At 46.1% G+C, this 19,014-nt stretch overlaps 1 protein-coding gene across 2 annotated transcripts in view; it reads right to left on the bottom strand.

Moving 5' to 3' along the window:
* Window positions 1–1,175: 1,175 nt before the first annotated feature.
* The window catches only part of FSTL4 (follistatin like 4), a 209,930-nt gene continuing 192,091 nt past the window's right edge, over window positions 1,176–19,014 (bottom strand). The window contains exons 8-15 of one of the 2 annotated variants that reach the window (XM_062587387.1): window positions 18,483–18,644; window positions 17,375–17,509; window positions 16,003–16,029; window positions 11,012–11,130; window positions 8,817–8,966; window positions 8,105–8,212; window positions 4,989–5,098; window positions 1,176–1,944 (exon numbers count right to left, since the gene is read on the bottom strand). In XM_062587387.1, the coding sequence (XP_062443371.1) occupies window positions 1,242–1,944; window positions 4,989–5,098; window positions 8,105–8,212; window positions 8,817–8,966; window positions 11,012–11,130; window positions 16,003–16,029; window positions 17,375–17,509; window positions 18,483–18,644 (1,514 nt within the window). In that variant the 3' untranslated portion in view covers window positions 1,176–1,241. The remainder of the gene's footprint in view (window positions 1,945–4,988; window positions 5,099–8,104; window positions 8,213–8,816; window positions 8,967–11,011; window positions 11,131–16,002; window positions 16,030–17,374; window positions 17,510–18,482; window positions 18,645–19,014) is intronic. The other variant, XM_062587386.1, reaches the window with a different exon arrangement.

Here is a 19,014-nt window from a genome sequence, read left to right as displayed (position 1 = left end):
AAATTTCTATGCCAGCTGCTGTGTTCCTGGGTAATTTAGCTGGTTTTACATGAATCTCCTTGCTCATAACTAAAAGATAATTGACTATAAACAAGTGCACTATAAATGAGAAGAAAATACAAAGAAAAATGGTTTCCCAGGGTGTCTGAAAAGAAATAGGCAAATTAAGGCTGTGACTAGACAATGTGTGAAAATTTTCTATTAAAACTATACTACTGTAGTTGTAGCTATTATTTCATGGAGGACCAAGTGACTTCCGTGCTAGTAAATATTTAATGAGAGAAACTAACAATTTCTAGTAGTGTTGCTGCCTCCAAGGGGAACAGCCGTATCTAATCCCCTGCCCGCTGCAGGGCCGGTTTTGCACACCGTGCCCTAGCTGACTGCACTCATGAGCTGCTCAAAGACTGATGCCCCACTCACTCCTCAATAAAACTTTTAAAAAACTCTGACCCTCCCAGCGTTTCCTGGCTTGAATCCACCCTAATGTCCATATTCCAAGTCAAATTTCTCAAATGCAGTCACACAATTACGTATGAGAAGAGGTGGGGCTCTCATAGTGTTGCTTTCAGTAGCACCAAGAGCAATATAGAGAGCAGAAGAAAGCGTGCTGAGCTACACTTGCTTCCGAAATCACGTCCGGGGACCCTTCCAGAGCCATCCTGCAGAGAAAACTTTTTGCATTAAACCTCTCTCCTAGATTTCTGTGCTTCAAAAACCTCTCTCTATGATGCTTAGTTTCCCCGTCATCCAAAGGTGAATTTTAACTGCAGTCGTTGCTCCAGCCCTCCGTGTCCAGGTGGGGCAGCCGGCCCGGCTAACGGGCAAGGCGTTCAGGGCCTGGTGAAAAGGAAAGAAAACTGATGGCTTGAATGTAACGTGAGAGCTCATCGGGATGGAAACTCAAAACCTGTTTTGTTCTACAGAATCGCTAGGTTTCGTGGCTTATACAATATCTCCGTGGAGATATTATTTGCTTCCCCGCATTTTTCTCATAACCACAAATCAGAACCCCCAAGTAAGAAATATCCCTTCAAAACCACTTCCTATCAGCAGAGCGTACCTTATATTATAAAACTTGCAAGTAGACCAGTGTTGTACCATGAAGCCTATACAGGATTTTTTTTGTTTTTTCTTTTTTTTCCCCCCAGTGTAAAAATATACAATGCTACTGCTCATTTGTTGCAGCGTAAAGGTCCAACCGGTACTTGCCTGCCGCAGGCGATCCTGTTATTGCCCTTTCATACTTCTCCAACCCAGACCACTGTGTTACCCCTTCTTATGCCTGAAACCTCACAGCGCAATGCGTTCTGTCTCCCGTTAATAACAAACAGTGAATCTCTAGCTGGTGTAATGAGATACTGTCCGAATAATCCACTGTCTTTCATAATTCTGTTGTAGCTGCTCCAGGGCCAGTCTTTGGATGTGATAGGGTCCTTTAAATTCTTCAGTATATTCATTTTGCCCGTTGACAGCTCTACAAAAAGCACATCTGTTTGCAAATGTGAAGTAGCATATATATAGTACTGATTGCCTTCAGTGAAGGAGGGTTGAAATGTCAGATCAGATACGTATACATTCGTTTGTAAGTCATAAATCAACTTGATTTCCCCTTGGACAGTTACAGCTTGGACTTTGATCCTGCCGCTGTCTTCGTCTGCACTGACCAAATAGCGGCCATCCGGTGAAACGTAAGGTGTGCCCGATACATCGCTGTTGGGGCCGATGACAGAGTCGGTGACGCTGTCAATAACGAGCTGGGGCGACGCAGCCGCGGAGGTGCTCCCCCGGCACTGCACGAAGAAGTAGCCGCCCAGGTGGGTGTAAGCCATGGACTGCGGCAGGCAGCTGGAGCTTTTGAAGCTGATAGTCTTGATGTGGGTCACAGTTTCCAGATCAATTTTGTGAACTGCGGATTTCGATTTGTTAAAGATGAAGCCAAACCTGAAATAGAAAACACGACACTGAAGTCACCTCTGGAGACTTGGTGATACGCTTGCGAAAAGATGAAGGGCAGCACAACTGCAAAACTCTGTCCTGCTGGTTTTGTGTGCGTGTGCTGTAACGCTGTCTCTTTTTAAGAAACCACTCTCAGTGCTTCCGAAAAGTACAAGGAGGTATACATTCCAGGTAAAATTAGCAAACTGATCCTGGCAGCTTGAGTATGGGCTTGGGTATTTGAATAACATCTTCACGATCATAAGTCTTTTGGTAGCGGAAGACCACATTACAATAGAAGTGGTACCAGCGTTTGGGATTGCGGTAGGCTAGTGTTGACCAAGGCTGTACTGGATCTGTTTCCATTCTAGAGAAATGTAATTCAGTGTACACTCAAGACTTTATTGGTCTTGGAATAGAAAATCATTCAAAATAAAGCGCATCTGGGCCAGGTTTTAAGTGGGGGGAAGAGAGGAACTTTAAGCTGCATACATAATCACTGATGGAAGACCAACATGTCCAACCTCCTCTCCCACAAGACAACCTCTGGGGGCAGCTCTGATGCACATTTGCTACGAGTGGTGCCTGGGGCCCGTTATCGTCACCAGGAACACAGCAGTATAGCGCAGACCCTGCTCAGCCTTGCCCCATCAGCCCCCAAAGGGTGTACAGCATCTCCTGAGGACCACCACAAGCAAGGGTGCACCGAAGAAAAGGGGCCTGTGCTTTCTGTCTCAAGAGAGGCAGGGCAACAGTGAGCAGAGAATGAGTACTTGGGAAAAGGTATATTCTGCAGCACATGCGACCTTTCCTGAGTGCACAAAAAGGTCAAGAGTAGCCAAGAAATGCTTCTACTTAATTTGAAAGGGAGCACATAGAAATAGCCTGTTTGTGTTCCCTAGGATTCACAGGTCACTGACACTGACTTCTGAAAACTAATTTTACGTTGAATATATTCTCATCCGTTCAATGTGCAGAGAAGGAAATGAAGTGAGTGTTTTATTTTGCAACTCTTCCCTGAAAGGTGCAAAATTGCATTATGGAAGTGGAGGACAATGTGCTTGCGTGCAGATAATATATATATTTTGCTTAAAACACTGGGTTTATTTCTTTATCCGTAATCCATCTGTCAATGAGACACTCAACGATTTCACTTCTAAAGAACAAGCCAATGTAGTATATGATCCCAAGAAAATCACTGGGCTAAGCCTTTCACTTTCCCATTATATGCACATCCATTAGAGACTTCACAAAATATCCGCAGTGGAGATTTGCAGTGCACTGTGTGGGGGGAAATTGGATATGACACTTGTATTTCGCCTGGATGAATGCATCTTAAGTATGCTTTAAAAACTGCTTTCCCTTATAGCATTTTTTCAAGACTTCCTTAATACTTGGCCAAATGCCTGAACAATTTAAAAAAAGGTTTCTTATCAAAAACTTTAATTTTGAAAAGTAGGTCAGGATGCGTGTTATGTGCACACAGCTGCAGAAGAGGTGCGCTGCTTATGCGAAATCTGTGATCTGAAACCTCAATGAAAACCTTGCACTCAGAGAGTTTTTAATAGACAACAATCTACCCCGGGAACTAATAAAAATGGATACATTTCTAGATATCCATCTGAAATAACAGGCAGCTGAAATACGTATGCACTGATTTGCATACAAATATTTTTTGGCTCTCGGAAGAGATTGCTTAAATATTCACCTGCTTCCCGTGAAACCAGGGAAACGTTGGTATCACCGTTTATTGTTTCTGAGTGAAGAGTTTAGAACATGATCTCGGTGAGTCTCATTAGACTGCGAGCAATTATTTTCCTATGCTGAGGGTGAGATAGAACTGACAAAGATCTGGCCCTGAACAAATGAAATAGGAAATTAGGCTTAGCATTCGCTATTTTGCACACGGAAAACTACAGACAATTATCTACATTTAATATTCCTCAAGGAAGATCACCTGTATACAGCCGATTAATCACGTTGAAGCAAAAAGATAATAAAAGAACGACAAAAAAATTCAATTGCTCTACCTTCCTGTCTTTGAACCCAGCTCATCCGTCCTCATCTCAGGGTTTAACATTCAGCACAGTCCTCTACCACCTAGCACGACTATTACTCATAGCAATATTTTGAAAGCTCACTGGAAAAATGAGGTAGGGAAGAATCAGGAATGACAGCCATGAAATGTGGCTCATTATTTTGTGTTTCAGGAAGCAAAGTTATTTATTTTGGATCAAATTCAGCTCATAATCATCTACGTGTGACCCCTTGTCCTCGGTGGTCATTGCAGGGAACCTGTGCTAAACGTAAGAAGGTCTGGACGTGGTTTTCGGTGCGTTAAACTAACTTAGCTAAACTGACATATATTGGCGATAGAAGGTGATTAAATGGTTGTTATGTTATAACATGCTAAGAACAGTATAAATTGCTGTGTAGTTACCATCAATTTTGATAATGCTAATGGGAGGCTTCCTGTTCCTGCTGGGAAGCAGTCAGTATTACTCCAAGTTATTAGCGTGTTAGTTATACGATCTCATTAACTCCTACACCACATTAGCATCCAAGAGCGATGGTTCGAAGCGGGGGGATTTGTTTCAGCGTGCACACCGTCCTTCTGCCCAAACCCACCCCTCACACCGAGACCCAATATTCGAACAAGTAAATAGCTGGAAACACATGGAAGAGCCGCGGTTTACGCTTCGAACGGAGTCACCTTTTACCGCTTAAGGCAACGAATCTCTGATACAGGTGTCTGCCCAGACCCAGAAAGCGGGTTTTGAGGGGTCCGACTTCCAGTCCATCGAACTCCCAGGTTTCTACTAGCGCCTGCACGGCGGGCGTCCCGCGGTCCCGGGCAGCCGCGGCTCGGAGGCACCGCGCCTCCGATTCGGGCGAAAAAAGGGCAATAAGAAAAGGGCGACAAGGCCCTTGGTTGGACCACGCGCTCAGTCGTTCACCTTTGTAAAGGGCTTTACGAGGACCGGGAGGCAGAGGCCCGCCAGACACGCGCAACACCACCACTGCTGTTAGTCACTAATATCATTTCTTACCGAACATGATTAATAATAAGATTTGTAGGGGGTATAAAAAAATCATCCACTCCTTCAAACGGCGTGCGGATAACATGCTGATCTTCCCCTGCGCTTGCCTCCGGTATTACCTATAATAAATAAGCATCAGGTTAAGTACAGGAAAAGCAGTGAATAGGGTAGAAAGGTAAATACAGGTTATGTAATCGGACACGATACCAGAGTGATTTTTCCCAGGGATGTAGCAGACTCAAATTGATTAATGACTTCAAAATATTGTTTGGTGCAGCTGTCTTGGAAAAGGTGTGCCAAGAAATACTATTTGAGGCTTGGCATTTGCAAGGTAAGAGCACAACTCTGCTTTCCTACGGGGTTTACATCAGGAGAAAGAGCAGTCCCGCAGGAGCTGGAATAGCACGACAACACTAAAACCACAATCATTTATTCCTCACCGTCTAAAACAAACATTTATTTCGTGGTCATGTTTATTAATCTCACTTAAGTGCACAGCGATAATTTACCAGCTTGAAGGATCAAACATTAAACTCACAGCAGCTCATTATCACTTTGAAGGAGAAGAAACGTTCATCCATCTCCGGCACCATGCAAAATTCACGGCAGAGCGGAGAAGGGCATTTTGCTTTCTTCCCTCTGTGCTGGCCTTCAGCACAGTGCAAACCTCCGCTGCCATGGAAACCCAGCTCTGTTATCTCCTACCCAACTCCAGGAAAAGGAGAAAGGGAATTTTTCAATAATTAAAATGTTAAATACTGAAATTGTTTGCTTGCTTCCAGCTGACTTTAGTCCATTCATTAGGCTCTTCCACGAACGCAATGTGCAACAGTAGCAGTTTGGGATTTATAGCGATGTTATTCCTTGCAGGAAATGCTAAAACCCGACGAGGCTGAGTTCACACAGATGTTCTGGTCATGCCGGTCGGATTTCTTCCAATTAAATCGCCCAAGAAAGATGCCCATTCTTGCACAGCGCTTTCCTGAAGCCAGAGACAGTGCTGGACATTTGCTTCCCATCACCTACTAGCAGCTCAGCGACGGCCTCCCGTTAGGAGGCTGCGTGCTCTGCACGATAAATCCCTGAGCTCTGAAGAGCGGGTGGAAATTTGGACCAACGTCCGCAGCAGAATTTTTAAGAACGATGTTTTATTGCATGCCTCCAACTAAGAACTGCAGGTTTTAAAGAAGATCTTCATCAAATTAGTCACTGCACACCTTTTGGGGAAGCTCTGCTGGTGCGGATGCTAATTGCACGCGCTACAGGTGTATCTGCACTTTATGAAGATAACAGAGAGGACCGGCGGAGAGCAGGAGCCTTGCAACAAGCTTCCCGCTGTGCAGCTGGTGTGTTCTTCTCAACAATCACCTGCTTGTGCCATCTCTCCTTTAATTACAGAAAATCGCACAGCTGTATGGGAGAAATTAAGTCGGAAAGGGTAGAGAGAGCCCGTTTTGGCTCCTCGGACCCTGCATCGGAAGCTGTGCCGGCCGCTGGGGGACAAGCTGCCGATGCCGCCTCCCAGACTTTTCTCTATCCGCCCCGACTGCTGCTGGCATCTTCTCCTGCAAACGCCGCTGCTGACTCGCTGGTCTCTGCTTCGCGACCACCGAGGAGGTTGCAGACATCAGCGTGGGCTCAGGGTCCCCCTTAGCGGTGCCCGGGCGGCCCCCGGAGCAGCACGTTTTAGGGGCAGGACGGCTGACCCGTCCCTCTCCTCCGCCTTCGTGACTCCGCCGGGGAACGCTTTAGCACAGGACCGGCAGCAAATCCTTACGGCAAACATTCACGCCTTATCTGGGTCCAGAATAGCAGCAAATACTGGAAAGTCACGAGCAGGGAAGGGTATTTCTGGATGGATTAGATCAGCTCGGTTTTGGCCATGTTAGTGACTCCCAGCAGCAGCGAAACGCCCAATTAGAGGTCTGAACTGGGCGGCTGGCGTTTCTGCAGCGTCAACCGGCGCGAATCCTCCAGGGCAATCCGCAGCGCCAGGTTAATTTAGACGTCCAAAGCCACGCGCGCGGCTGCGCCCCAGAGAGCCCATTCTCCTTGTCGGTCTGAGTGGCATCAAGCATCAAGCAAGCCCAGGGAGCTCGCTGGCGCTGGCCCAGTACATGCCACTGCTGCCCAACATGGAGCTTGTCCTTGAAGTTTTCTTGTTGCTGCTTGTGCTTCTTTCATGTCCTTGAGAGCTCATTTTTTACTTTTGAGGAAGGATGTGAAGCTAAACTTGCAGAATTCTTTCAAGTGTTTCTCCCCCCCGCCTTTTTTTTATAACATGTAATTTTCAGAAGCGGTGAACAAACCTCCTTCTTCTGTACTCAAAAACTTGCATTTTCCTTAGAGAGGAAGAATTGCGCATGGAGGAAACTGGGCATCTCCGGTGTGGAACTTCAGCCCAGGCAAGTGCCTTCACCAGACGGGAGAGCAGGCTGCTCTCGCCCTGCGTGTATTGGGGGTGCTGGCTAGAGATCCTGAACTCAGAGTTTGGAAGCTTGAGCAGGGTGCAATGCATGCACCTTTTAACGCTTCCCTTTAGGCATAACGCCAGCCAACTCTTTGCAGACCGGAGAACTGTGGGTCATCATAACGTCTGAGAAGGGGACGCCGCAGCTCTTACACTTACCACAAATCTGTTTCTGATGACTCGGACTTGAACTGCCAATGAGATGCTACCAACAGGACTAGCGAGTAACTCATTTCTGCACAGAGAGTACGTTCTTTGCAGCTCGGGGGCACCCACTGCTTTCAGACCTCCCTGGAGCTCCTGCAGCCTGCACGGACGACCGCGCACGTCACGCGGGCGTCCTGCTCGCAGCCGGCTGCCGGCCCTGGCTCTACGGCACTTTGCTCCACCATCAGCCTCAAAACAAAACGGACCACAGCAACAGAGCTGTCCTGCTGCCAGCCTGCGGCACACTCATTGCTCAAAAACAAATTAAACAGCAGGAAAAATATGTGAGGACGGACGGATGAGGGCTGCCTAAAACACACTAGATATGCAAATTAAAGTACAGCTTTATGTCCAGATCATTAAATTCTGTTAATTACTTGCAACCAATCTGCCACCAGCTTGCTACTTGTGATGTACAGTAAAGAAAGGGTAAAAATCCCTGGCTTACCTGCAGTGTTGGTGAGGACTTCTGCATGTCACCCCAGCTAAGCACCCAGACTTGATCGTGTGACTTGTCATAATGTAATTTGGTTGGTAACGGGTCAACATCCAAGGACTTAAAAAAAAAAAAGATATGTATTTACTGAGTGACCTGTCAGTCCCTTATGAACACGATGAATATTAATCTGCTGCGGGCATTCCCCTGTATCGCTACTACACCCTTTTGTACAGCTTTGCACAATCAGCCTCAAATCAACTGGGGCATCGGTGGCAGCAGCAGGACTAGGGAATCTAGCTGCTGGCCTCGCTTTTCTGGCTAGACATCACTCCATTATGCTCTGTTGCTTATAGCCAGTAGATCAGGGGCCAATTTCTGCTTGAATTATACCCGCAGAAGTCCGTTCTTCCTAACCTGCTCATAACTGAGGTCAGGCAGCGGCTCAGTAAGTGTAAGACAGAAATTTGTTCTAGCGTTATTTTATCAAGATAGCTGCCAGCCTGGCCGCAGGCACATCCCCGAGACTACGATAATCAGCCCAGAAAGGAGATTTTTCAGACAGGGGTTATAGAACAGCAGATGACATAGTGCCGCTTCATGGGTGAAAACAACCCAGGCCCAGCTCAGTAGTGATGTCAGCAGATCCACCGGGCAAAGAGCTGCTTTTTCCCCCCGTATCAGTCTTCTGCATCCCTGAATAAAGAGCTCCCCTGGTAAGTACCTGCACGGCTTTCTGAGACTGGGTATCAATTATCATTACTCTGTTCTGCTTCGGCTGCGCCACATAAATATACTTGTCTCTGACGTTGACCGCTGAAACCCAGAGGCAGGACTGAGTGCCTTCACCTTCGACTCTGGGACAGATTTCTTCCTGGGGGGAAAAAAGGAAAAGGAGAATAGGTTTAATTTCTGCAAGTCAGGGCTTGCAGCAGCAAGAAATTTAGCCTTGAAAACCATAGGAAAAATTCCATGGGGATTCTCTTAGGATTTTTTTTCTTTTTCTCCTTTTCCTGGAAAACATGAAATAATTATTTTATTAGGTACCACACTGCAGCCTGGCTCTGCCTGGTGACATTAAACAGCTGAATCTGCTGCAAACTTGCATGGAATTTAAGTAACCCGACAGTCTATGGATCCAGCTTTTGAAGTACGGCCTGGAACGTCAAGACTTACAGTGTTGTCAGCATTTATTAGCAATAGAAATATCACTCTGTACTTTGAAAATACAGTGACTTACATTAATTGAATTACAGCTTTGTATTTTTCCTATGGCCCTCATTTTTAGTTTCAGGAAAATTTGCTCCAAGACTCTTGTGCCCTAGGAAAGAGCAGCAGAAAAAGCAGGGTCCTATAGTCTAGATTACCGCAACGTAGGAACTACCCTGCACAAAAGGAACAGCACATTTTGGACAAAATCCCGCTTACATCTGCCTGATGCCAAATTTTGTGTCTGATACTTCACTGAGTCCTGTGCAAACCTGAGATTAGCTTCAGTGGGAGCTCACTGGTACCCTGAGGTTGAAGAGCCACCCCTGATCTCTCCAAAAAGCCGTGGCACGCTGGCTCCTTGCCGCTGCTTTTTCTACTGGGCAGCTGCTTTACATGAAAGAGCGTTTGTATGGGACTAGGCTTGGGGATGGAAAGGAGGATAAACCAAAATGAACGCACCCGTATTTCAGTGCGCACAACTCTTGGTTTTCAGTCTTGTCGGTGCAGCAGCTGGGTCACTTTAAATAGTGGCATAACCTCCCTAAGGGGAACGCAGTTACAGCGGCAGGGCTTTTGGGGGCCACCCAAGCGTCCAAGAGCTGCCTGCCGTCCCGCGACACGGCGCGTCCCCCCATCCGCGGGAGCGGGCAGAGGCCTCGGCCGCGCCTGCTCCATCCTCCTTCCTGCCCTTTAACAGCAAATGGGGACACCTGGGCTGTAGAAACCTGCCCCAGGCTGTAGGCTGGCATCACCGTCTACGCGACAAACATTCAAGCTGCTAAAAGGGAATAGGTGGGGGCAAAAAGTAAATCCTGCTTCCTCCAAAGGAAAGGACCCTCCGGGGTCTGCGGGGAACCCTCAGAGGTGCCTCCGAAAGGCAGCCAAGCAATGACAGTGGAAGTCCCTTTTATGCCCGCCGCTGTGCTGACACTGTTTCTTTTCCGTGCCCTTTCTGCTCTGCTCTTTTCGAGCGCTTTCTCCAGAACCACCTCTGCAATATTTACACCTCTTTGGAAACGAAACACAAGATGCCTGTCTCGGGGAAGTGACAGCGGAAATACGGTTTAATAATAAATCCATGCCACGTGCTAACCTTGGGGTGAGGATCGCAGCCTGGAGTTCCAGTAAGATATATTAAAATACTCCAGTGGGGAAAAGAATATTAAGCACAAATTTATTGAGATTTAAAAAATATTGAGCACGGAGTCACAAGGGGATCTTGACCCCTGGCACCGGGCCTGATCCAGCCTGCAGGGCGAGGTGTCTCAGGAAACCATCTCCCCTTTCGGTGGTCTCCACCTGCAGGCAAGGTCAGCCCGTTGTTTCAGAAAGGAGACACGTTCTCAGGTTCTCCGGTAAGCCGAGCTATTCAAAAACCCAACTGGAGGGGTGACTAATGAAAGATTGCTGGATTCGTTTTCATACTTGCATTTTGTGAGATTTTATAACTCCGCAGGTGCTCCCGCTGCTCCTGGCCTCCTCGTGACCAGGGCACGTTACAAGCACTTCGCCAGCCCGCAGTGAGGACCCGGCGCTGCAAGGAGAGGTTGCAGCTTGCTCTGTTTCCCTGTTGGCACCTTCTGAGCGCCCACAAGGTCTTTGCTCCGCTGGAGTTTCTTTAGAGACACCTCTTTAGGGTTTTGGCAGCGCCACCTTTACAAGGACAAGCCGACTACCGACAGGAACGCTGCATGGCGCAGGACTTACGTAACTCGTGAAAATCCTCTCATCCGGCCTGACGTGTCTTCGGATTTCGCATTCGTTTGGCTGAAGGACGGTGATCCCATCATCAGAAAAGACATAGAACATGTTCCCAACACTGAGGCCTTGAAGGGGGGGAGAAAAAGGCAAAACGAGCAGGATTTTTTGTACGCATCCTTAACTGCTTGGGCTTTTCCCACGAGCAATTGCCCCTCCTCCCCCAACAGACAAAATCTGCCTTACATAAAAGTTGGTCATTTGGATGCAGTCAGTGCATTCACAAAATCAAATTTCATGTCACAACAAGGGCTTCAAGGAGTGAAGAGGTACAGACAGATTCAAAAATGCATTGCCTCGGTGGCGGCAGTTGCGTGCAAGTAAATGCCTTCCGGTCTTGCGCACGTGTACCACGTCCGTATGTGAATAAAAGAAGCCCCTGTGACATTTTAACCTCCTCAGTTTATGACTTTGGTTTTTTATGATTTCATTAAAAATAGTTAGCTAATCATTTGAAAACTCAGAAAGAAACTTTAGCTAAAATTAATCTGAAAGCTGTCCCATTACAATTAAACTGTTTTTTTTGCAACTGGAATAATTAAGTAAAATATGTTTAACATTTGTTCCACTGATGAAAATCTATCTATTTCCTCAAGTATCAGATGAACTAAATACAGCCACCAAAACAAATACATTTTTGAAATTTTGCAAACTGTAATTCACAAATGTGGAGTATTTCAGCATTGCAATAGCACTCATTGATCCAACTGGGGCATTCCAGGAGATTGGGAAAACCGGCTGTCACTGCTGTGCTGCTAGGAGATCACATTTTCTCATTTCTGTCTAGCAGAAATGCCTCAAAACACTGAGAATTTAGCGCTTCTTCAGCTACATGCAAATGTGGTAATGGAGAATCCTTAAGAAATGGTCAGGATCTTTCCAAACACTCCAGTTAGAAAGATCCAAGCATTATTATTTTTTTTTTCACATTGCACCACCAATGAATGTTTGCAAGGACCACTGTCACCCCAGGTAGCGTGGACTGTGTACTTATCTGCCAGGGTTGCATGGTGAGGCGGTAACTGGTCATTAGTAACCTTTTGCCCGTGGAAAAATACGTTCCCAGTTCTAAAGGTACAAGCATTTCAGTGTTACGCTGCCTTCGGCTGCTCCTGTCGTGACAGCTCTGCAGATGGCTCGAGCCCCGAGAGCTTTCACAGGTGCTACGTGTTTGCAGGATTAAGGCCTAAATCATATCACCATAGTGTGGTGTACACAGCTTTACTGTAACAACACGTACAATTTGATAAATGCCTTTTTTGGACAATTTCATAAAATAGGTATTCTAACAAAGAATGTTTTGCTAGGGTTTTTTTTTTTTTTTTTTTTTTTTTTGAACAAAAAAAACCCTTTTCTCACGCCAAATCAGTGGCTCCCAAGTGTAGCTTGCCAGCATGAGATATCTGTTGTGCTGACAAGGCTCACGTCGAGCCTCCCTAAACCACACCACGAAATACCCCAGTTGGGGCATCAGGCGGATACAGGAGCTGTGATCCTTGAATGTGATGCCACGGTGAGGGATCATGCACGCAGAAAGATCTACTGAATTCCTGCCGACTACTACGCTGCCCTTTACTAACTTTTTATGAATATATTGTTAGAACATTTCACGTGTGCAACAGGGACCAAAATCCACGCTCACAGCGTACGCTCAGCTCCCCCCGACTCCAGCGGGAACTGAGTGTACCTAGCAGAGGGCAGAATTTGACCCTGTCTGGAATGAGTGCACATATTTTCTTGCATAAAAAGCTTTTTTAATCTTAAGAAGTGGAAACAGGCAGGCAATAAATTCTGACAATCGTGAAGATGCTTAGCAATATTTTCATGCACGATAGTAGGGTAATTTTATCTGATGATTTGATCACAATATGAGCACATATTTCAGAATTCAGTCGCCCTTGGCCTTAATTAATCATAAAAACTCTTTGATACTGACTTCACCCCAGGAGATTTACAGTGAGCGACTTGGCAAGTCACACCACTTTTTTCACAGGTTAAAAAGAGCGCAATTTTCACTGCTGACAAGTTCAAATAAGGTAGGACTTACTAATAGCATTCAGGTACTGAAGATACCCTCTTTTTAGAGTTTACCAAATTAAATTAAAATGCTCTTGCAGTCAGTAATCTTCACACTGATTTTTAAACAAGGCAGGTTTTTTACTAGTTAAGCCAGAAGTTTTCCTGTGACTTCCAGGTGCAAACACAAACACCCAGTCCCGAGGATACGGGCAGGAGAAACGGCCCTGCGGGTTACCCTGCTGCGGCTCTGGGGAATTACTCCCACATAGGAGCGGGCAACTGGGAGCCTGGCCCAGCTGTGTGATTTATACCGGTCAGGCAGGGACTAGATTCAGAACGGCAGGACTAATGGGCAGGGATTTGCTTTCGTTTCTTCCCTTTATAATTAGGGCTATTTCAGAGCAGATGGCACAACTATTCTAAATCAAAGTCTTTACGAAAGGCAAGATGCCTTATCAAGCAGCTGTATAAGAAAAAACCTAATGCATGCGGAGGGTGTGCTAAACGTAAGAGCTCTCATTTAACCATTTTAACCATCTTTTTTTTGGATCAACAGAAGCAATCCAGCATGGACACTTGCTGGATCAAGGCTGAAGTCCAGGACGACAGCTGATGGCAGTAAGAGCCTTCTCGGTCTGAGGAGAACAGTCTGCATCCCCACGTACATCTGCATTTCTCGCCTTCAAGATCAAAGGGCAGATCTGCCACTGTGACGCACCGTCCTCCGATCTAATACTTGAACAGTTTTCCTCAGTTTAATTAAAATGCTTAGAAGCATTTTAGCACCTAAATTTGGAAGCAGAAGAGCTCTCATTTTTTAAATGCATACATTTATGTAATTGATTACTGCCCGCTGGTGTGACATCTCCCTTTGCCCAGGAGTAAAGCAAGCAACACTGACTGTGAAAATTAACTCTGGCATGAAAACAAATCTCTACCTTACATTCAGGCTACACATTTTTGTGCAGTTTTCTCTGCACAAAATGCACATGGCTAAGAACTAGTTTGCACACTGACTGCATATTGCCTGTGCTTCCAGTTGCATGTTTAACTGGCTGGCCACACTATGTGCACTCATTGCGTGAGACTTCAGCTGTGCATGTTCTGTGAAAAGTTTTAAGATCAGACTGATAGACTGGTTTTTAAAATGACCAACTACTTGTGTTAAAAAGTGGACTTGCAGAAAAAAACTCCTTTAGGCAATATATTATTTTACTAATATACATTTTACTAATCATTTTAGTTACCACAAACCTTGCAGGCATGAGGATGTGATCATTTTAAAGGAGCTCAAGTCTACCAATCCGTTTGTTAATATTTTTTCTGACAGATTGCATTTTTACAGAATTGCAAAATACATTAAAATGTAAAAACAAAAATACCATTGCTCTTTCCCAGCTTTTTTTGTGCCAAGGTTTCATACGCTAAAGCATTTGTTCATTGGGTTGTCCTGATCAAGTAACATATAACAATACAGAGAGGATAATAATCCTGTTCTAAAGACATGGACTTGCTTTAGGAACATCAGCAGTAAATCTGCTTTTCCTATGTTTTCCCGGTTAATTGCCATATATTTTATTTAAGGTGCAAAGTTGCTAAACAGTAGTTCCATATTGCTTAGTAGAACTACAATAAAGACTTTCTGCAACTGACTTCTTAGTCGTGTTTTAAATACTGTTACGCTTTTACAGCTGGCAGGGCTATCCCCCTACTTGCTTTAAGGAACAGCGTAAGGGCCGTAGGGGCCTCAGCAGCCACACGGTGCCGTGCCGATGATTCTGGGTTGACTCCACGCACTAGAGGCTTCAGCTCTAAGCAGAAGGGAAATGGTAGCTGCTGCCCAAAACACCACGGACACGAGCATCAGCAGGGAGGAGATGCTCCTCACTGCCCTGGGCCGGGCACCTGTGGTGTGGTCTCCCTGCACGGACCTGGAGGTCCTGCAGACATGAAGGTGGAGACCTTCTCCAAGAGCAGGACAGCGAGGACCAGGCTGCCCCATATGCAAAGTGCAGATTTAAAACCCTACTTCAGGCCAAGGCTTTTCTTCCCAGTGAGCTGAGCACACTTTTAACAGCCCCGCAGTGCCCGTGGCAGGTTGCCCACTGGGGTGTTTGCTCACGGTGCTCGCGTGGGGCCAGGCAGGCTGCCGGGCGCAGCCTCTGCAGCATGGTCATGCCGCGTCCTCTCCGGCGACGGCAGCACAAGCACACACAAAATCAAACCAATTCCGACTTCAGGTGCCTCGATAATGTATTGGAGTCAGTTAGCTGTTTAGGATGCTTCTTCTCTAAATTGGCTTCCAAGATACACAGATGTTGACCTTGCGCAGGGCTCACTATAAATTTGATCAAACTAGAGCTCTTAACTGCCAATTAAAACATGGAGAAATGGGGCAGCCTTTACCCTCATTGACTTAAAGGATAGGAGGAGGCAAAACGTGTTTTTTCTTTTTTTGCCTAGCAGACATGAACACAGTTTTCGTTTTTATCTAGTAAACATCAGCACATGCACTGAGGAGGAAAAGTCTGAATTGCTTGCTTAAAAATGCAAGTGTATTGAATTTATGCCTTTGTTCAGTTACAGTTATTTGGGAGCACTTTTGACACTTGAACAATTATTAATATTTCTTGAGAATCTCAGGCTACTTCCTTGGCAGCAGTTTATATAAAATTCACATTTTTATATATTTTATGGTTGCCTATTATAGTGGAAAAATGTCTGAAGCTATCTACAGGACTTATCACCAGCGTGACACTTCTTATTTGAATAGTTCAGCTTTTAAGTTGCTGGTCACTACTTAATCCGGTAAGTGTGGAAGTTGATAGAGTTAGTGGCAGTCAGTGGAGAATGGCCCATCATGGAGTTATTAAAGCAGACAAGCACATTATCACTACAACAAAAGAACTTTACTGCAGTACCTTCCTCTCGCCACAGTATGTTTGCAACTGCAGCATCAGAAAATTGGGAAAGCCAGAAAATAATCAGAAAAAAAAAAAAACAAAGTCAAAATTTTCATCGTAGCAAGTAACTGAATTCATACTCATGTTTAAATGCACTGTTTAAGTTGTGAAAACTCTGTAACATTCATCCAAAGTAAAATATGGGAAAAGAGTTATTTTTAAATACAAATGTGCCTTTTAGAGACAATTCTGAAATTATGTCCTGGGAAAAACCCCCGTGGAGCTGGAGAGGATTTTAGCCTGGGCCAAACCCAGGATCAAAGCCTGGCGCAACAGAAGCGGCACCGTCCCGCCGCGGCTGCGGGTCCGGCCCGGCGCCGCCTCCCGCAGCGCCCCGGCAAGCCGACACCCGCGCGGCTCTTCTGCCGGGAATCTCATGCAACGACTACGTTTTCTCGTAGGATTCACACGCTGTTTGAAATTACATCTGCATTTGAATTTAAGACACATCTAATTATTTCTCAGCCCACTATAATTTTCCTTGCTTGAGTATTCAAGGGAAGCCAAACGATTCCAACAGCAGCACTCGGATCTATTTAACAAAAAATAATGCATTTTCCAAAGCACTGCCACGACAGCGCGCGTTTTCTTTGCTAACTTCTTTTTCGATACGTGATCTACGTTAGCACTCGGACAAGCAGCACCGTCAGCACCCAGCCCGCTGATCTCGCGAGGACCACGGGTAACCTCCGAGTAGCTGGAACGCCATCGGGAACGGGCAGGACAGCGGCAGCTAGTCATCGGCGTCCGCCCTTCTGCGGGCCACGCTCCCGCTGCGGAGCCGAGCTAGGAACACGGGGGACGGTGCGCGCCTTGGAAGTGGAAGACAATTTCACACCAGGAGCAACCTGTTTTGCTATTTAGTGATGCTAACATAGGTAAAATACATAATTCAATCGCATAATTTTGGGGGCGGCTAAATATTTGGGAGCTTTGATTCGTAACTGGCTTCAGAAAGGAAGTGTACAGAAACCAGTGGAATTATTTTCTGAAATAGATTGCTAGACAAAACATTGGGGTTTGGATTCTCCGACAGCTAAAAATATTACCAAGTTATTACTGCAGTAAAGGTATGACCCATACCATAGCCCCACACCCTTCCGGCCCGGGAAAGCACCGTTGCTCCAGACGAGCAGATCCCGTCTTCCCCACGTGATACCTTCTCAAAGCAGAACCCAGTCCTCCGATCAACAGGAAGACAAAACTGTCATTACCTTACAAGTAAGAGACCCACGTACCGCATGCAACGGACTGAACTACCAAATTGCATGTATATCATTATTCTTCAAAGATGCTTTAAGGAAACAAGTATGTTGGAAATCAGGCTTACGGGTCTTTCTTGCAGAATCTTCTATGAAAAGTGAAGATATGTCCTCGTCCACTCCCACTTCATTTTTAGCGATGCAGGTATAGGCACCAGTGTCTTCATATCGAACACTACTGATATGAAGTTCACTTCCATTTGCTGTAAGAAAGACATCCATAAATAGTGTTCCTCACCGCTGCGAATTGCTTTACGTTGCCTTAGTCACCAGAGACAGCTTGACATTCATCTCACAACATCTCCCCATACGTACATATAAGCATTTGGGGAATTCTTATGACAGCTGTTGAGTTGCTGTTTTGCTTCTTTGCATTAACACATACAAACTCTGTGCTACAAAAGAACACAGAAAAATCCCACATGCAAACAGCAAACTATGCTGCATTTATTTCTTCTTGTTAAACAAAAACATGTCAGCTTTAGTGGAGGAAAAAAGCCACATCAACGGTGCAAGCAGTTTTTCCTCAGGTCAGCAAAAATGCTGGTTTGTAAAGGGTCTCTAGACAGTTCCTCCTCTACCATTTGATTTCTGAAGTGGGACTACTGTCCAAAATCATTGGAAGGTTGAGACACCTGAGCTGACACAGAGGGATTGCAGACACTGGGTGAGGCCGCGATACACCACTGCACAAGCTAGGTGAGTACTGTCACACACAAAACTGCCATTAAACACTGCTGCCTACTATTGTGTCTATGGTGTTTCCCGTTCCCATGCTCAGACCTCAACAGCGAGGACCAACATTAGTAACAGGATGAGTTTCCTCTGCAGGGGTGGGTGCAAAAAGTCACCTGCATCGCAGCCTGGTTCTCCCAGGACTTGCATCTTCTGCAGCCCTTTGCACTGAGCAAATCTAAGCACAATTTGCACCAATTTACACAAGAGGCAAAGCCGTGGAAAAGTGGCAGACTGTGCTTTAATGAAGTACTGCTACTACTTATAGCAATCGATACTAGATTTCTTGAGAAATTCACTCGAGCAGATAAGAAGAGAACAAGGGTTATGCAACACAACCTCAGACAACCGTGACTTCGCAGAACTTCCACTCTGAAGCACCAAAAAATCCTGCTGAACCCCCACCGCCAAGACCCAAGTTAGTCAAAACTCCGTCCTTACCCAAGAGGGCGAGCTGTTTGGATAGCCTCGGCAGGATATCAGCGCCGTTCTTGAGCCAGGTGATGCGGGGGCTAGGGATGCCCTCGGCGTGGCACCGGAGGCTCGCCGACACGCCGGGCTCCTGCGCCTGCGTTTCCGGGTACACGCGGATCACGGGCGGCACTGCGGGGAACAAGGCGCCGGCCGCGTCACGCCGGCGGCCCCTAAACCGCGGCCTCCCCGCTGCTCCCCCGGCGAGAGCACGGGCAGGGCCCCGCTCTGCCGCGCGAGCCGCCGGAAGGGTTTTCCTACAGCCCAGCTCCGGGGCTTGGGAAAGAGAAGAAACCAAGCTAATAAAGTAATTCCCAGCAGCAGCCTGAATATCTAACTCTGCATTTAGACCACCCTTGCTTTCATTCCTTAAAGGTCTGATGCAGCTTCGATAGATGCTGGATTGAAACCTAAGGAGAATACTCACAGATATAAAAAACACATAAACGCCAAAACTTCAGTGAATCTAGTCAGGGAAGAATTAGACTCTCTGCCCATTTTT

Source organism: Rhea pennata, chromosome 14 (genome assembly GCF_028389875.1).
Source record: "Rhea pennata isolate bPtePen1 chromosome 14, bPtePen1.pri, whole genome shotgun sequence".
Lineage (NCBI taxonomy): Eukaryota > Metazoa > Chordata > Aves > Rheiformes > Rheidae > Rhea > Rhea pennata.
The sequence above is the reverse complement of the archived record's forward strand: the minus strand, read 5'-3'. Positions and strand labels throughout refer to the sequence as shown.